The sequence below is a fragment of the Gymnoscopelus microlampas genome (assembly GCF_963454915.1).
Source record: "Gymnoscopelus microlampas genome assembly, chromosome: 12".
NCBI lineage: Eukaryota > Metazoa > Chordata > Actinopteri > Myctophiformes > Myctophidae > Gymnoscopelus > Gymnoscopelus microlampas.
In genome coordinates this window covers 14,368,815-14,384,442 of record NC_139949.1, presented here as the reverse complement: position 1 = coordinate 14,384,442, position 15,628 = coordinate 14,368,815, and the positions used below count along the sequence as shown (strand labels likewise).

At 42.8% G+C, this 15,628-nt stretch overlaps 1 protein-coding gene across 1 annotated transcript in view; it reads left to right on the top strand.

The window, feature by feature from the left end:
- LOC311056557 (uncharacterized protein) overlaps positions 1 to 15,233 on the top strand; it is a 32,948-nt gene extending 17,715 nt beyond the window's left edge. Inside the window, exons 28-57 of the mRNA XM_084073268.1 lie at positions 91 to 129; positions 251 to 388; positions 740 to 802; positions 1,336 to 1,383; positions 1,939 to 1,992; positions 2,604 to 2,693; positions 3,333 to 3,359; positions 3,658 to 3,678; positions 4,035 to 4,061; positions 4,165 to 4,179; positions 4,302 to 4,325; positions 5,284 to 5,343; positions 5,674 to 5,850; positions 6,667 to 6,861; positions 6,991 to 7,023; positions 7,341 to 7,397; positions 7,513 to 7,893; positions 8,012 to 8,065; positions 8,160 to 8,615; positions 8,745 to 8,777; positions 8,878 to 9,408; positions 9,542 to 9,574; positions 9,675 to 9,830; positions 9,944 to 10,315; positions 10,449 to 10,481; positions 10,589 to 10,774; positions 10,988 to 11,203; positions 11,920 to 11,943; positions 12,438 to 12,485; positions 13,294 to 15,233. Coding sequence (XP_083929394.1) covers positions 91 to 129; positions 251 to 388; positions 740 to 802; positions 1,336 to 1,383; positions 1,939 to 1,992; positions 2,604 to 2,693; positions 3,333 to 3,359; positions 3,658 to 3,678; positions 4,035 to 4,061; positions 4,165 to 4,179; positions 4,302 to 4,325; positions 5,284 to 5,343; positions 5,674 to 5,850; positions 6,667 to 6,861; positions 6,991 to 7,023; positions 7,341 to 7,397; positions 7,513 to 7,893; positions 8,012 to 8,065; positions 8,160 to 8,615; positions 8,745 to 8,777; positions 8,878 to 9,408; positions 9,542 to 9,574; positions 9,675 to 9,830; positions 9,944 to 10,315; positions 10,449 to 10,481; positions 10,589 to 10,774; positions 10,988 to 11,203; positions 11,920 to 11,943; positions 12,438 to 12,485; positions 13,294 to 13,343 — 3,641 coding nt within the window. The 3' untranslated portion in view covers positions 13,344 to 15,233. The remainder of the gene's footprint in view (positions 1 to 90; positions 130 to 250; positions 389 to 739; positions 803 to 1,335; positions 1,384 to 1,938; positions 1,993 to 2,603; positions 2,694 to 3,332; positions 3,360 to 3,657; positions 3,679 to 4,034; positions 4,062 to 4,164; positions 4,180 to 4,301; positions 4,326 to 5,283; positions 5,344 to 5,673; positions 5,851 to 6,666; positions 6,862 to 6,990; positions 7,024 to 7,340; positions 7,398 to 7,512; positions 7,894 to 8,011; positions 8,066 to 8,159; positions 8,616 to 8,744; positions 8,778 to 8,877; positions 9,409 to 9,541; positions 9,575 to 9,674; positions 9,831 to 9,943; positions 10,316 to 10,448; positions 10,482 to 10,588; positions 10,775 to 10,987; positions 11,204 to 11,919; positions 11,944 to 12,437; positions 12,486 to 13,293) is intronic.
- Positions 15,234 to 15,628: the final 395 nt, after the last annotated feature.

Here is a 15,628-nt window from a genome sequence, read left to right as displayed (position 1 = left end):
AGGTGGTTTGCATACAGGTGCAAATGAGAATGTGGTGAGTTGTCTCTGTGTAGTCACTGTTTGCCTTTGCTGTGGCCGTCTTTCTTATAGGCTATGGTACTGGAGCTGGCTCTAAAGCTGCTAAATATGGTAAGGAGTACCATAAGATTTGACATGATTCTGAGGCTCTGTTTGAGTCACTTGAGCCATATTACCTTCCTTTATGCCTCCTAATGCCCTCCTCTTACTCTCCTGTTACCTCTGACTGTAGGACTGCCTGGTGGTGGAGCAGGGACTGGGGCAGGAACAGGAACTGGCACTGGACCTGGTACTGGTACTGGTACTGGTACTGGTACTGGGACAGGAACTGGACCTGGTACAGGGACAGGAACTGGCACTGGCACTGGTGGTAAAACAACCTTTTTTTAACCTTTTATTTGTTAACTAAAATGAATGAAAGTTAAAGACTATTTTAGACTACTGCCAATAATTTGAATCATTAGTAATTGTTAGTAACATAAACTAAAGTGTCAAAAATATATATTTTATAGAGATATAACAGTCTGTAATGTCAGGCTCATTACTCCACTGCTGCTGTATGTTGCAACAGGAGTCACATGGCGAGTTCAGAGCAAATTATGTGAATACCTGATGTTCAAATTGAACAGCTGAACTTGAAACAATGAGAAGGATCTGCACTGAACATGAATTGGTGACAGAGGTCTTGGATAATAATTTAATGTAATTATTGATGCAACAGGAGCAGATGGAGGAGCAGGAGCCACACCGGCCCCAAGAACCCCAGACAACAGCACCGAGACAGGTTACATGCCTTGAAATTGACTTCTCACGCACCTCATATTTATGTATTATTAAATCATTACATCATATTACAATACATCTCTATATTTAAAGGGTTGGATTTGCTGGGGGTATGAGGGGAAATCCATGCCTCTGCTTTTGACATTCCCCCTCTGGTTTCCTTCTGGGAAATGTAGATTTATTTGTATGTTTGATATTTATGTTTGATAATAATATCACAATTTGACAATTTAGTCAAATAAAAATAACCACGGGCTGCCAATTTTGGGTAATTTTTTTAAGAAAATGTCGTTATTTTTGAATATTTTAAATACCAAAATAGCAGATGTACAAGCTATTTGTCATAAATTGTCGCACAACAAAGTAAGGCTTAAAGCTCAACTGCTTAAGAAAACTTCCCCCGCTTTTTACTAATTGAAGCCTGTTTATTACCACAACACAATCCACCTCAGAGGTCTTTGTTTTCTCACAAATGGGACTGTAGTCTGTACATATATATTTTACTGGGGACCCACTTCTCCCCCTGCTCTCCAGGTGGTCCTGGTGGAGCTGGAAAGGATGGTGATGGGCCAGGAGGACAAGGTAATGTACAAGTTATTAGATAGATTGAGAAACAATCTTCAGAACATCTATCTATTTGTATAGTTTCTGATTGATTTACTACCATAACCAATAATATATACAGTATAATATATTATTATCTCCGCCTGGCCGAAGGCAAAGGGGTGTTTTTGCCCCTGTCTATGTGTCTGTTTGTCTGGGGATAATCTCGTAAACCACTAGACCCATTACCGCTAAATGAGTACCTCGATGCATTTCACATACGTTTTATTTATAAAAAATATATTTAACTATAATAACATATTTAACTTTACATTTATATTGGAAGACAGTAGCCGACGGATATGGCTACAACCTTGCCCAAATATGGACTCATACGTAATGGATACGTCATAGATGGCCTACGTCATTGGCTCGACACACTTCCTGGCGGAGATATGGACTCCACTGAGCACATGAACCTCTCTAGCATATACGTGTATTTCTTTCTTTAGTTACAGTTCCACATCATGCTATTCACATAGGTTTCCCACTTCACCCATGTCACTGTTGATAGTTTACGGTTGCTGTTTACAGGTGAGGGGGTTGGTGGTGGTGTTTTAGAAGGGTCTGGAAGCTCTGGAGGTGAAGGTGTGTGCAAACCCAGCGAATGACCTTGGATGTTCAAAAGCTTTCCTTTTGTAACTTGAGCCAATGAGCATGAACACTATAGCCTACTTTCCGTTGTGGTGCAATGGTAACATGGCTGGCTCCAGGTCCGAAAATTACATGTTCAAATCATGTCACGGCCACGTTTTCAATTGATTGCCAAACATGGCTTTATAGATTGGCGAGCACAGTCTTCAAACTACGATGTAAGCTAAGGTCTAAGCTGTATCGAACGTGTCAACACACGCTGACACAGGCATGGTAGAGAAACCACTCCACGGAAGGAGTTAAAGAACGGTCCAGTCAAATATAATAACGTTTATTGAGAAGGGCAACATAATGGAATTAGTGACATCCTTGCGAGTGTCCTGCTCAACGGCTCTTGAGCGATACATTAAACCCCTTAAATTAAACTCCAAATTATGTACAGGTGAAATGTCAAAAAGTGTCAACCAAAATAATGATTATAATCTTTTTTCTAGATTACTTAATTTTGTCCCATCTGGAAAATGAGTAGGCATCATTCACTGTCAAATGTTCCATAACATACTAGTGTTTGATTGCTGACAACTGTAACAACTGTACTTCAACAGGTACTGGCATCACTGGTGGACCACTCGGAACAGGTGTGGATGGAGATGGCCTAACTGGGACAGGAATCCCCATTATTGGTGCAAAACCAGGTATTTATATCTGTGAAATATTATTTGTTATTTATGGAGCTAAAAAGAAAAATGAGCCACATCATTTATGAGTATGTAGGGTTTATTAAAAAAAAGATTATACTCTGTTTTGCCCTCATATGTGGAGACCAGTTACAGTGACCCCATATTGATAGGTATTAGGTTGCGGACCATCATTTGAATAGATTTTGTGCCAGGGACCGATAAGAATAGATTTTGTTGTTAGATCTAGTACAGAGTACTTGCTCCATTTGATTAATTTATGCGACCATATAATGACGGTAGAATAAGGTAATATACTAACTAAAATTATGAAAAATCCTCATCACAGGTTAACTGAACCCAAACAGACATCTTGAAATTGTCTAATATGATTACCCAGCGGTCATAAATATAATGATTTATTTTTATATGGAACAAAGACAAACATTCCTATTTTGGTGAAGTTGTAAATACTGTACATATATCTGTACATATATTAAAAGGTTACATACATAAATCACTATAACGAACCAAAATGTTAAACGATGATGATGATTATTTATGTATTGTTTACTTTCTGATTAGTTGATTAATAATCAGTGATATGATTATTTGTTCAATTCATGTTCTCTCCCTCTCCCTCTACAAATAAAACAGCACTGGGCGGGACAGCACTTCCACCAGGTGTGGACTCATTTAAAAGCTTTTTCTTCCTTTTTTTCGTGTCCTGCCATTCACTCTTGTTGTGTCACTCTGCACATTTTCTCCACACCTCTCACCCCACCTGTCCTCTCCTTCCTCATCCTCACCCCATGCACACAAGCAGCTCTTTCAATCCTATCTTACTTGTGCTCGTGTCTCATCTGTAAACCTCTCAGTGTACTGTAGTATTCATGTCATATGATTTATTTGCTTCCTTGTATAAGACTGTGGTTGCTGTGGCATAATTGGGCTAATGTAATTTCATGCATGCTTCCCACAGGTTCTACAGGACCATCACCTGGTAGGTCATCCCTCTACCGTAGATCAAATCACTCTGCATGTATTAGTGGCTGACATGTTGTTTGTTGTGAATATATTTTTTAATGTAGGAGAGAAGAAAGCTCAAGTACTATTTCTTGCTGGGTCACAGGCGTGTGTGTGTCTTTCGTAAATGGCAACATTGGCATTTATAGAAAAATAAATCTACCTAAGACAGGATATGACTTATAGCAGTATCACAAAGGCTTTGAATGACCATTTTTTAATCACAAACTGTCACCACAGCATACTAATTTTACACAGATTACATTACTAGCTGATTCAAATATGTCAGATTAAGGATATTTTGTTATATTCTTTGTGCCTGTGTCCTTACAGTCGGCAGTGGGGTTGTTCAGCCCAGTGGTAAGTGAACCTCTCGATATACATTTTGTTTTATATCTGCTTTTATACCTCATATCACACAGCCAATAATTGTCCTAAAATTCTCTTGTTTTTCTTTTTTCAGCCGGGACGGGTGTTGGTAAGTATTTGCTTAATGGCCGTGTGTGCTGTTGGTAGACAAAACATGTTTAGTACTAAATGTATTCAAATGTGCAGAAAGCTATTCCTGTCTCCCTTATGAAGTCTCTCTCTGCTCTGTAGGTGGTACAGGACTGCCCACTGGAGGTGAGATTTGTCACTACCGCATATCTATTCACTTTGATCCTCAAACTTCCCCTTATCCTCTTATTTTAATTGATGTGTCTCTCAGTGGAGATATGGGGCATCATATGATATATATCTATATCAATTGATACCAAAGGTAATGGTTGAGATTTAGGTATAGATATATCACAATTCTTATTATTCTTAATCACAAGCTTGTGTTTTACGAAATCTTTAGAAGTGAGGTCTGATATTATGTATGCACACAGTGTGCTTTTTAAGATGAAGTCAGGTAGTCAGTAATTATGTAATTCATTAGCATAGTATAATTCAACAGCAAAGCAATTACTGTAAAATTGCATATCTTAATTACATTTTAAATCCTGTATTGCGTTTCTGGTTTAAGTCAGATTGGAGTGTCTTGTCTCTCCATTGGTTTCTTTAGGTTCTTCAGGTGTAGATTTTGGGTCTGGTTCTGGTAAAGATGCTTACTGGCACTGGCACTGGTATTGGCATTGGTACAGGTCCTGGCTCTGTAGTGGTATTGGCGTGGGTATTTGTCTTGGCATTGGTACTCTGGATCTTTGGCACTGGGATTGGTCTTAGTATTGGTGTTGGCTCTGCCGGTAAAGACGGAAGTAAACAAGGTGGCAGATGGCAGAAAATCTTCTAAAGATGGAGAAGCAGGTAATGGTGACGAGGTAGACTTTAGTTTTACTAACAATTTAGCACAAGGCATCAGTAACCAATCTATTCATCTCAGATATTAACAGTTCAGAATCATTTTTACTATCACATCACAGTGCAAAAGTTAGCAGCGCTTTGGCAGGTTCACATGAAAAGGTAGTCTCTATAAGGCAAAACTTCCAGGTAAAAATCCACATGGTAATAGCCACATGGAAAATAGTCAAATCCACCATAAGGAAAATCAGTTAGACAGTTTAGGAACTTACCTCTTTTAATCTAATTGGTTTAGCAGGTGCTGATGGTGATGCGACAAGTGGGACACTACCTGGAGCCAAACCTCTCAAACCCCCAGGTGACCAAACATAAAAACACTATAAAATACCTGTATGACTGACCAATGCCTTATGCTGTGCGCGCAAAAAAAAAAAAACAGTTCATTTATTTTCACAATGATCAAACAATGAGGCAGAGGTTAAAACAGTGATAATACAATGGGGAGGTAAAATTGTCCATATTACAATCTGTTATCACGGGACTTGATTGAACTTGAGTCAAAAGTTTTGTGACTTTGGACTTGACTTGAAAATTTTAAATACTGACAGAAAATATTGGGAGGGAGAAATAAATTACACTCAGGATTTTACTTGACTATATACAATATACGTAATTGGTTTGTTCTCAGGCGTCCCCAGAGGAGATACCCCAGGAGAAGGAGATGGAGAAGGAGGCCCTGATGGAGAAAGAGACGGCGTGACAGGGGGTCCCGGTGGCGTCGGAGGAGGAGACGGAGTTGGGGTGGGAGGAGGTCCTACAGGAGCCAGTGGAGGCCTCGGAGGAATAGGAGGAACACCCAACCCAGGTACCATACTTTTTCAAAAACAACCCATGGCCTTTTCCTTCTTGGACCCTTAGGCCAAAATTCTTGAATACACACAACATCCAATACAATTCACACAAGATATCTCCAAATATAATGGTTGGATTACCATGATACTTCCTGAGTGCATTCATTCTCGCAGGGGGATAAGAAGCAGTACTGCCTCTAGATATAAAAATGTCATTGAATTGAATATTGACAGTCTTGTTTTCCATCTGACAATAATGTATTTGGCTGTATTACTTCTACATGGCATGCCATAAGTATTTTGGAAATACTTAATTAGAATTGAATTGGAAATTACACTGTACACTAAATACATCTGAATATGTGTCTGTGCATTTTTCAGCGCATTTCAGAGCTCTATACAATCCGACTGATCGCCATGTCCAGAATTCAGGTTTTACTGAAATTGCGATGGCGATGTTTTGAGGATGTTGATGTTCTTTTGAAGTCAGGGCCGCTTCTCCCTACACGCACACTACGCAGGTTGCGTGGGGCCCCGCCTACCCGCCGATCAAAGGAGCCCCCTCTTCGCCCCCTCCCTTCAGCAGAAAATAACGTGCATTACTGCGTTCACATCAGTGCAGGCTGTGCAGCGCTGCTTGTCACCCTAAAACCGAAATAAAGTAACAAAAAAAGTAACTTTATCCGCGGGAAACCCGAAAAAGAATCGCGCGCGTGCATGTGTCCCGTGTCATGCGTAGAGCCCCTGTGGAGTCTAAAGCGGCACTGTTTGAAGTTGTTAAGTTACACTCAATCTAATAGCATTTCTTTCTTTTTTGTATTTTGATTCAGGCTATGGAGTTGGAGGTGTGGGCGGTGGACCTGGTGGAGTAGGAGGAGGCCCAGGGGGTGTAGGTGGGGGCCCCGGAGGTGTGGGCGGTGGGCCTGGAGGTGTAGGCGGGGGCCCCGGAGGTGTAGGCGGGGGCCCCGGAGGTGTGGGCGTGGGCCCAGGCGGAGCTGGAACAGGAACCACTAAACCCGGCAAAAGTAAGCTACTCTAACTCTCTGGTCTGATTCATACAGTATATCTTCATACTCTATTCTATATTATGTATTATCACAGTCAAGTAGCTTTTTTAATAGATACATATTGTATGTCACTTATGATATTCACAGGCTATGGTGCTGGTGGAGTTTTACCAGGTGGAGGTAGGTTCATCTACCTTTCTACCACTTTAAAGCCTGATCTATACTCGGTTGGGCGCTAGTGTTGTGTGCGAAAATAGCTGATATGTAAGCTCACACGTGTTGTGTTATGAGCTTGTAGATTGGTATTTTCAGTGCACGTCACTGGCATACACCTGAAAATCAACTGTAAATCAGGCTTAACCATAACAACACACACACACACACACACACACACACACACACACACACACACACACACACACACACACACACACACACACACACATACACCCATGAAGTGCATGTGGTGAATTAACTTTTAACGTTTTCCTGATCAGGTATACGATACCCGATCGGGGCTGGATTCGGGCAAGGATCAGGAAAGCCAGGCAAAGGTACCTTAAACTCTATGAAACTCTATTAAAGGCTGTTTTTCTTTTGGCCTCAGAGACACTACAGTATAACTCTTCTTACAAAGTGCATTCAGTTAATTGTTTGTCTGTCCTTCAGCCTACGGGGGTCTCGGAGCAGGAGGCCGGATCGGAGCTGGGCCCGGTGGTTATGGAGCAGGTCCCGGGGGCTACGGTACCGGGCCTGCAGGGGGTTATGGGACTGGGCCTGGTGGTTATGGAGCAGGTCCTGGGGGTTACGGTACCGGGCCTGCAGGGGGCTATGGGACTGGGCCTGGTGGTTATGGAGCTGGACCTGGGGGCTACGGTGCCGGACCCGGGGGCTACGGAGGCAGAGGAGGTGGCGTGGGTGGAGGTCCTGGTGGAGCTGGTAGCCTGGGGGTTGGAACCGGTCCTGGAGGAGTGGGTGGAGGAGCAGGGGGAGGCCCTGGTGGAGCGGGTGTCGGTCCAGGAGGATATGGTGCTGGAGTAGGGCCAGGCGGTGGGTTGACACTCTTTCATAGTTGTTTTACTGTGTGGCTCAGATCAAATAATGGATATATCCAAAGACAAAGGATTTAAATGTGATGCTAAGCTTTCATTGTATTTTTGTTTTGCAGGTGCCAGGTACCCTGGTGCTGGAGCCGGCAGCGGAGCTCCCAAACCACCAAAAAGTATGACATGAGCACAAAAAAATAAATAATAATCTCACATTAATTAAAGCATTTACACTGAACTAATCACCCCTCACAAATTCTGGTTCAACAGGTTATGGAGCAGCAGGTGGTGCTGGAGTCGGCCCTGGAGGTTACGGTACAGGGCCAGGTGGAGCTGGTGTTAGACCAGGTGGTTACGGGCCAGGCGGTGCTGGCGTTGGACCAGGTGGATATGGGCCAGGCGGTGCTGGCGTTGGACCAGGTGGATATGGGCCAGGCGGTGCTGGTACTGGATTTGGGCCTGGTGGCGGAGTTGGGCCAGGCGGTGCTGGCACTGGATTTGGGCCTGGTGGTGGAGTTGGACCTGGCGGTGCTGGTACTGGATTTGGGCCTGGTGGTGGAGTTGGGCCAGGCGGTGCTGGCACTGGATTTGGGCCTGGTGGTGGAGTTGGACCTGGCGGTGCTGGTACTGGATTTGGGCCTGGTGGTGGAGTTGGACCTGGCGGTGCTGGAACTGGTCTGGGTGGTGCTGGTTACAGACCAGGTGGAGCTGGAACTGGACCTGGAGGTAATATACAACAATAAATCTACTTCTAAAGACTTAATTGCTTCAGTGTTGCAGAATGATGTTTACATTGAATTGGTAAATCATGATAAATATGTATTAATATGTATTATCATGTGATTTGTATTTCAGGATATGATGCCAATGCCAAAGCCCGAAAATATGGTATGATCATTTTATCACACAAGCAATATTATAGTACACATTGCATTGTATATGTCTACTGTTATGTTATAACTACATATTTGTATTTTAATATTCATAGGTATGCTAAGTGGAGCACTTGGAGTTCCAGGTGCAGGCAGTGGTGGAGTTGGGCCTGGTGGTGCTGGTACTGGATTTGGGCCTGGTGGTGGTGTTAGGCCTGGTGGTGCTGGTACTGGATTCGGGCCTGGTGGTGCTGGTACTGGATTTGGGCCTGGTGGCGGAGTTGGGCCTGGCGGTGCTGGTACTGGATTTGGACCTGGTGCTGGAGTTGGACCTGGCGGTGCTGGTACTGGATTTGGGCCTGGTGGTGGAGTTAGGCCTGGTGGTGCTGGTACTGGATTTGGGCCTGGTGGTGGAGTTGGGCCTGGTGGTGCTGGTACTGGATTTGGGCCTGGTGGCGGAGTTGGGCCTGGCGGTGCTGGTACTGGATTCGGGCCTGGTGGTGGAGTTGGACCTGGCGGTGCTGGTACTGGATTTGGGCCTGGTGGTGGAGTTGGACCTGGCGGTGCTGGAACTGGTCTGGGTGGTGCTGGTTACAGACCAGGTGGAGCTGGAACTGGACCAGGAGGGGCAGGAACTGGACCTGGAGGTAATATACAAACAATAAATCTACCTCTAAAGACTTAATTGCTTCAGTGTTGCAGAATGATTTTATATTGGATTGGTAAATCATGATAAATATGTATTAATATGTATTATCATACATGTGATTTATATTTCAGGATATGATGCCAATGCCAAAGCCCGAAAATATGGTAAGATCATTTTAGCACACAAGCAATATTATAGTACAGATTGCATTGTATATGTCTACTGTTATGTTATAACTACATATTTGTATTTTAATATTCATAGGTATGCTAAGTGGAGCGCTTGGAGTTCCAGGTGCAGGCAGTGGTGGAGTTGGGCCTGGTGGAGCTGGTACTGGATTCGGCCCTGGTGGTGGAGTTGGGCCTGGCGGTGCTGGTACTGGATTCGGGCCTGGTGGTGGAGTTGGGCCTGGGGGTGCTGGTACTGCAAGTCCTTCACATTAGCGCTGTGTAGCAGTAATGCTGTTTGAAGTAAATAACTAAATACTAGCGCTAACACAGCAGTATTTGAACACATCTATGGTTGTTCCCCAGGTGGTGCAGGGACGGGTCCCGGTGGAGCTGGACGGGGAGGGTATGGGCCAGGTGGAGCAGGCACTGGGCCTGGTGGATATGGGCCTGGAGGTGTAGGAACAGGACCAGGCGGCTTTGGACCAGGTGGTTTTGGACCAGGTGGTGCTGGAACCCGTCCAGGAGGCTTTGGACCAGGTGGTGCTGGTGGTGGAATTGGGCCTGGGGGTGCTGGATTTGGGCCTGGTGGTGGAGTTGGACCTGGCGGTGCTGGTACTGGATTTGGGCCTGGTGGCGGAGTTGGACCTGGCGGTGCTGGAACTGGTCTGGGTGGTGCTGGTTACAGACCAGGTGGAGCTGGAACTGGATCAGGAGGGGCAGGAACTGGACCTGGAGGTAATATACAAACAATAAATCTACCTCTAAAGACTTAATTGCTTCAGTGTTGCAGAATGATGTTTATATTAAATTGGTAAATCATGATAAATATGTATTAATATGTATTATCATACATGTGATTTGTTTTCAGGATATGATGCCAATGCCAAAGCCCGAAAATATGGTATGATTATTTTAGCACACAAGCAATATTATAGTACAGATTGCATTGTATATGTCTACTGTTATTAGATACATTATAACTACATGTTTGTATTTTAATATCCATAGGTATGCTAAGTGGAGCGCTTGGAGTTCCAGGTGCAGGCAGTGGTGGAGTTGGGCCTGGTGGTGCTGGTACTGGATTTGGGCCTGGTGGTGGAGTTAGGCCTGGCGGTGCTGGTACTGGATTCGGGCCTGGTGGCGGAGTTGGGCCTGGTGGTGCTGGTACTGGATTTGGAGCTGGCTATGGACCAGGTGAGGAACTCTCCCAAGCATGGGCCCTCAAAACCCACAAACCTGATATTCAAAGAATGAAACCTGCCGTGCCTTTTAATTTCTGTTTAAGAGATACAGCTTAAAACAAGTCCTTCACTCTAGCGCTGTGTAGCAGTAATGCTGTTTGAAGTAAATAACTAAATACTACAGCTAACACAGCAGTATTTGAACACATCTATGGTTGTTCCCCAGGTGGTGCAGGGACGGGTCCCGGTGGAGCTGGAGCTGGACGGGGAGGGTATGGGCCAGGTGGAGCAGGCACTGGGCCTGGTGGATATGGGCCTGGAGGTGTAGGAACAGGACCAGGCGGCTTTGGACCAGGTGGTTTTGGACCAGGTGGTGCTGGAACCCGTCCAGGAGGCTTTGGACCAGGTGCTGCTGTAGGAGGAGGAGCAGGTGGACTACCAGGTGAGTTTGACTCATTCATTGCTGCAGTAGAGACGAGAGCAAACAAAATTATTGATATTTTCGATATAATGACAGGTCTAAAAGGTACAGGTACATGTATGCATGCTGTCACTCTATGACAAATACATTCAATTTTTGAGGTGTTATAACAGTGCGTCTTTGCATTGCTTCAGCCACACAAATCACTCGTTATTTACATTATTTGTGAACTATGGCAGTTTTGTAAAGTCCAAATCTGCTGGTCAGATCCAGGTGGAAGTGCATGTTATGAGTTCAGGTATATACATATAGGCCTACTGTACTGTATGTAGGACCTACATGCAGGAGTTTATATGATGCTGACTGTAATGTTTAATGTGTCCAAATGTCCAGCAGGAGGTGCTGTTCCTGGCTATGGTGGTAGCGCTAGTGGCTACCTAAACTCTAATCTCTCTCTCTTATTCACTCCCTCTCTCCTCCTCACATAATTAAAGCAACAATCTTACCCTGAGTACAGTGTCATGGCCTTATCTGGCCTGAAGTATGCTTGCATGATACCCTGGTATACAAGTTCACAATGTGTGTTTTGAGCTTGTATACCAGCTATTTTTGAGGAGCAAGTTGTTTTTCACATCTTTACAGAGATAATACATCTAGGGTTGAATGTGAATATTGTGAGGACAATCAGGTGTTTTAAGTGACTAATCATATTCTTTCCCTTTCCTGTTGTTTCTTAGGATATGCAGGGGCTGGTCAGAAATGTAAGAAAATGTTCCATTCCCCCCCCCCCCCTCTCTCTCTCTCTCTCTCTCTCTCTCTCTCTCTCTCTCTCTCTCTCTCTCTCGCTCTCTCTCTTTCTGTCGCTGTCTCTCTGTCCTCTGGGATAAACACACTCTCATTAAATCTCATCTCTTAACAAATACATATGGTGTTGTTGACACATGTTCATCTTGATGAGGAACAATTACTCATGCTCTTATAGTTTTGCATTGTGCAAACTTTAGCTAGTGATCATATCACTTAAATTATGGGTTTGAATGTGGCATCAGTCCTTCTGTTTGATGTCAATCTTCACTGGTAAAATGTCAAAATAGACCCGTATACACACTCTTAAATAATACACGATTTAAATGTGATCAATACGTTTGTAAAGAACAATCATGTATGCCTGCTTGGTGTCCCGTGTTTGGTCTTCCTACTGTATATTAAGTGCTGGAATACTGAAATGTATTTCTTCTCTTTTTCCTTCCTGCAGCCAAAGCACAGTTGGCAGCCAAGTATGCAGCCATGCAGGCTTACAGAGGTAAAACCATTTAACATCAAAATACATAGTGAAATCCTCAGTGTTGTTTTAAAGCCGCAATCCATATCATTTTCTACCTGGGATTGGAATCCATGTCCCCCGCATTTTTCAAGGTCTTAAAGAAAAATAATCCATGACATTAAGTTTATATTAATGTTATATTATCAATCAAATTTTTGTGTTTTCTGTTTTGACATTTATTTGAGGGCCCACTTGCAATACCTTCTTGGCCCACTAGTGGTTTCCGGCCCACAGGGTCTACATTTGTCAATGGAAGAGTAGGGAGATCCAACCACTGGAGATGTACTAGTTATATTGTATTAACATACTCTTCCTTCACAGATTGTTTAAAATAACATTTTATTGATTGCAGCTTTAACACCAAGAGCATACAAATGGAGCCAAATGGACATTGGACACTTCCATTGGTTTCATATACACTTTCAGCATGCAAATGGATAAATTACATTTCTACTGCTGAGCTAAGACAGAAAGCCAACAACACCTGTTTTCAAGCAGTGTTGGTCCTACCCGACCTCAGCAATATTTCTCTATAGAAGACCAGTTGTGTTAGTTATATACATATTTTACATACATATTCACACAAAAAAAGTTATGGATTGCAGCTTTAACTCTAAAGTAATTTACTGTGCAAATGATTTTTCAATATTATGGCTATGACTAGTTTGTTTTTAACCAGTTGTTACAAGATGAATCGCTTGGTACACGATTAATTCACACAGACATACAAACCCTGTAATTTTGAGAAGTGATCAAGGATGTTCTGTGTTTTGACTGGTCTCTTTAGGAGCTGGCAGGAGGAGAAGAGGAGGTGATAGGCCAAGTGACAGGAAGTGACCTCATTAAAACAGTGATTCAAGAATGTACTTTTTAATCTGTTACAGAAGCTACTGTTCCCATTCAACGTGTTCTGTTTGTTAACCTTGTAGGTCTCTGTCATTAAAGACCAAGTTGGATGCTAAGCTGTAAGCTGTTGAATTCAACTCCACTGTAATATGTGTTTATTTGATTGTGTGTGTGTGTGTGTGTGTGTGTGTGTGTGTGTGTGTGTGTGTGTGTGTGTGTGTGTGTGTGTGTGTGTGTGTGTGTGTGTGTGTGTGTGTGTGTGTGTGTGTGTGTGTGTGTGTGTGTGTGTGTGTGTGTGTGTGTTTCACCTCACCTGCACTCTCGTGCAGCTATCGGTCAAACCATGAATCCTGCTTTTGAACACTGCTACCCAGAACTCCCTCAGGGCAGTTCCACTAGACCTGTCTTTATGCTGAACTGACATCTAATGTGTTTCTCTGAGGCTAGGCTTTCATACACATTTTCTCAAGAGTCTGCAACATCAGCAACAGAATAGATACTTGTCTAATTGTGTAATGATTGTGTCTAGCTTTCATGTTTAAGCACAAGCAACCAGGCTAATCTGTCCATCTGTGTCTAGAGACAAAGAGAGGGACAGACGCTGTTTTGGGGAATTGTGAAAGTCAGAGAATAATAAATGCGAGGGCATTTTATTATGGTGTGACATTTGGTTCAGACCGTTCTCTTATCCCTGACAAACTTCTGTGCTGAAATGAACGAGTGTTACTGGGTTAAGGCCCCTTACTGCCTCAACGCTCTGTAAAACTAGGGAGCTCATGCTTCTCAGCTTAATGTATACACCATCGTATGACAAAGTATAAATCAAGCTTTAGAAGATGGGCTTAAACTGTAGTTGCCCTTATAAATGGCACTGTCTAACAGCTATAGTACAGTATATAACACCATATGAAGTGCTACTCTTGTTTTACTTACAGTACATAATTATGTTGTTTAATGTGCCTGACAAGTATTTTTGTTTGTTTTTTCATTTAATGTGGATTTTATGAGAATTCAGCAGTGTACTTTAAGAGTTAATTTCCTAAATCATTACCTGATCATTCAAGGTTTGAGGCTGTGAAAGTGGCATTTTGTAAACCTTGTGCCATTTACAAAGTATCAGTCTAATCTGTTTTAATTGTACCGTGTGATATCGAGTGTTTTGTAAGCTTAGGTGCTATTTTTTTGTCCTCATGGGTATATCCTTTTGGAATGACACTCTTTATTAGTAAAGAGGATATGGTGACCTTTGCCTCTGGCTTGTATATTTGCTGTATGTGAAAGCTGTAGATTTAATCAAGCTAAATGAGAGGTAATGTTACGATGATATCACAAGATGCTGGGTTAAAATGACCTGCTCTGACTAACATTGGGTTACTGTTGTATTTAACTCCTTGAACACTGACTGCAATATTGCCTTTTCACTTTGAACTTGACAAGTTCACGTGTTTACTTAGCTTACTTAACTTATACTGAAACAGCAGAAAAAATACAATGCTCTAGCTATTTAGTCTCATGTTAGGAATGTAAGCAATTTTAAATATGTGGGTTTTGTGTAGGTATGTGGGAGTGTATGAGTTTTTGGTATTTGAACTTGAATGTGTACTTCAATGATAAAGTGGAAATGATGTGCCTTATTTTATTTTGTCCTTTATGATGCGCTGACATGGATGTAATCTGTGATATTGTTTGGGTAAAACGTGTTCAGTGTTATGGAATATCACTTTCATTGTGAGCTTGCATTTGTGTTTTATACCAACGTTTAGGCCAACTTTTGTGTTTAACAACTGTTATTGTCTGTCATCTGGCCCATGAAGAGAATGATGCACTTTTTATATGCAATACACTATTTCTGACAATCCTTTCTAAAAATAAACAATTGACAAATAACAATTGTGTAAAATGTTGCGTGTTCTCTCTCACCCACCCACACACACCCACACACACACACACACACGCACACTCTCTCTCTCTCTCTCTCGCTCTCTCTCGCTCTGTCTATCTCTCTCCTTTTTTCTTTCCAGTGACCCTCTGCCTGGTCCTTGGTCTGGCATACTAGAGCAGTGTGTGATTCCAGAGGCTGTCTGCTGACACAGTCTGGGGATATTCTTAGATTTAATGTGAACTCACTTGGTTACATGCAGTCCAGCTACAGTACAGTAAATCTTATTTAACTGTACATACACTTTGAATCTAATAGCTGCCTGTGACTTCTCTACTTTGTTTCTTCTCATGCTTTAACAGACATACAGTAATGTGCATTGCAGCCTTATACCCAC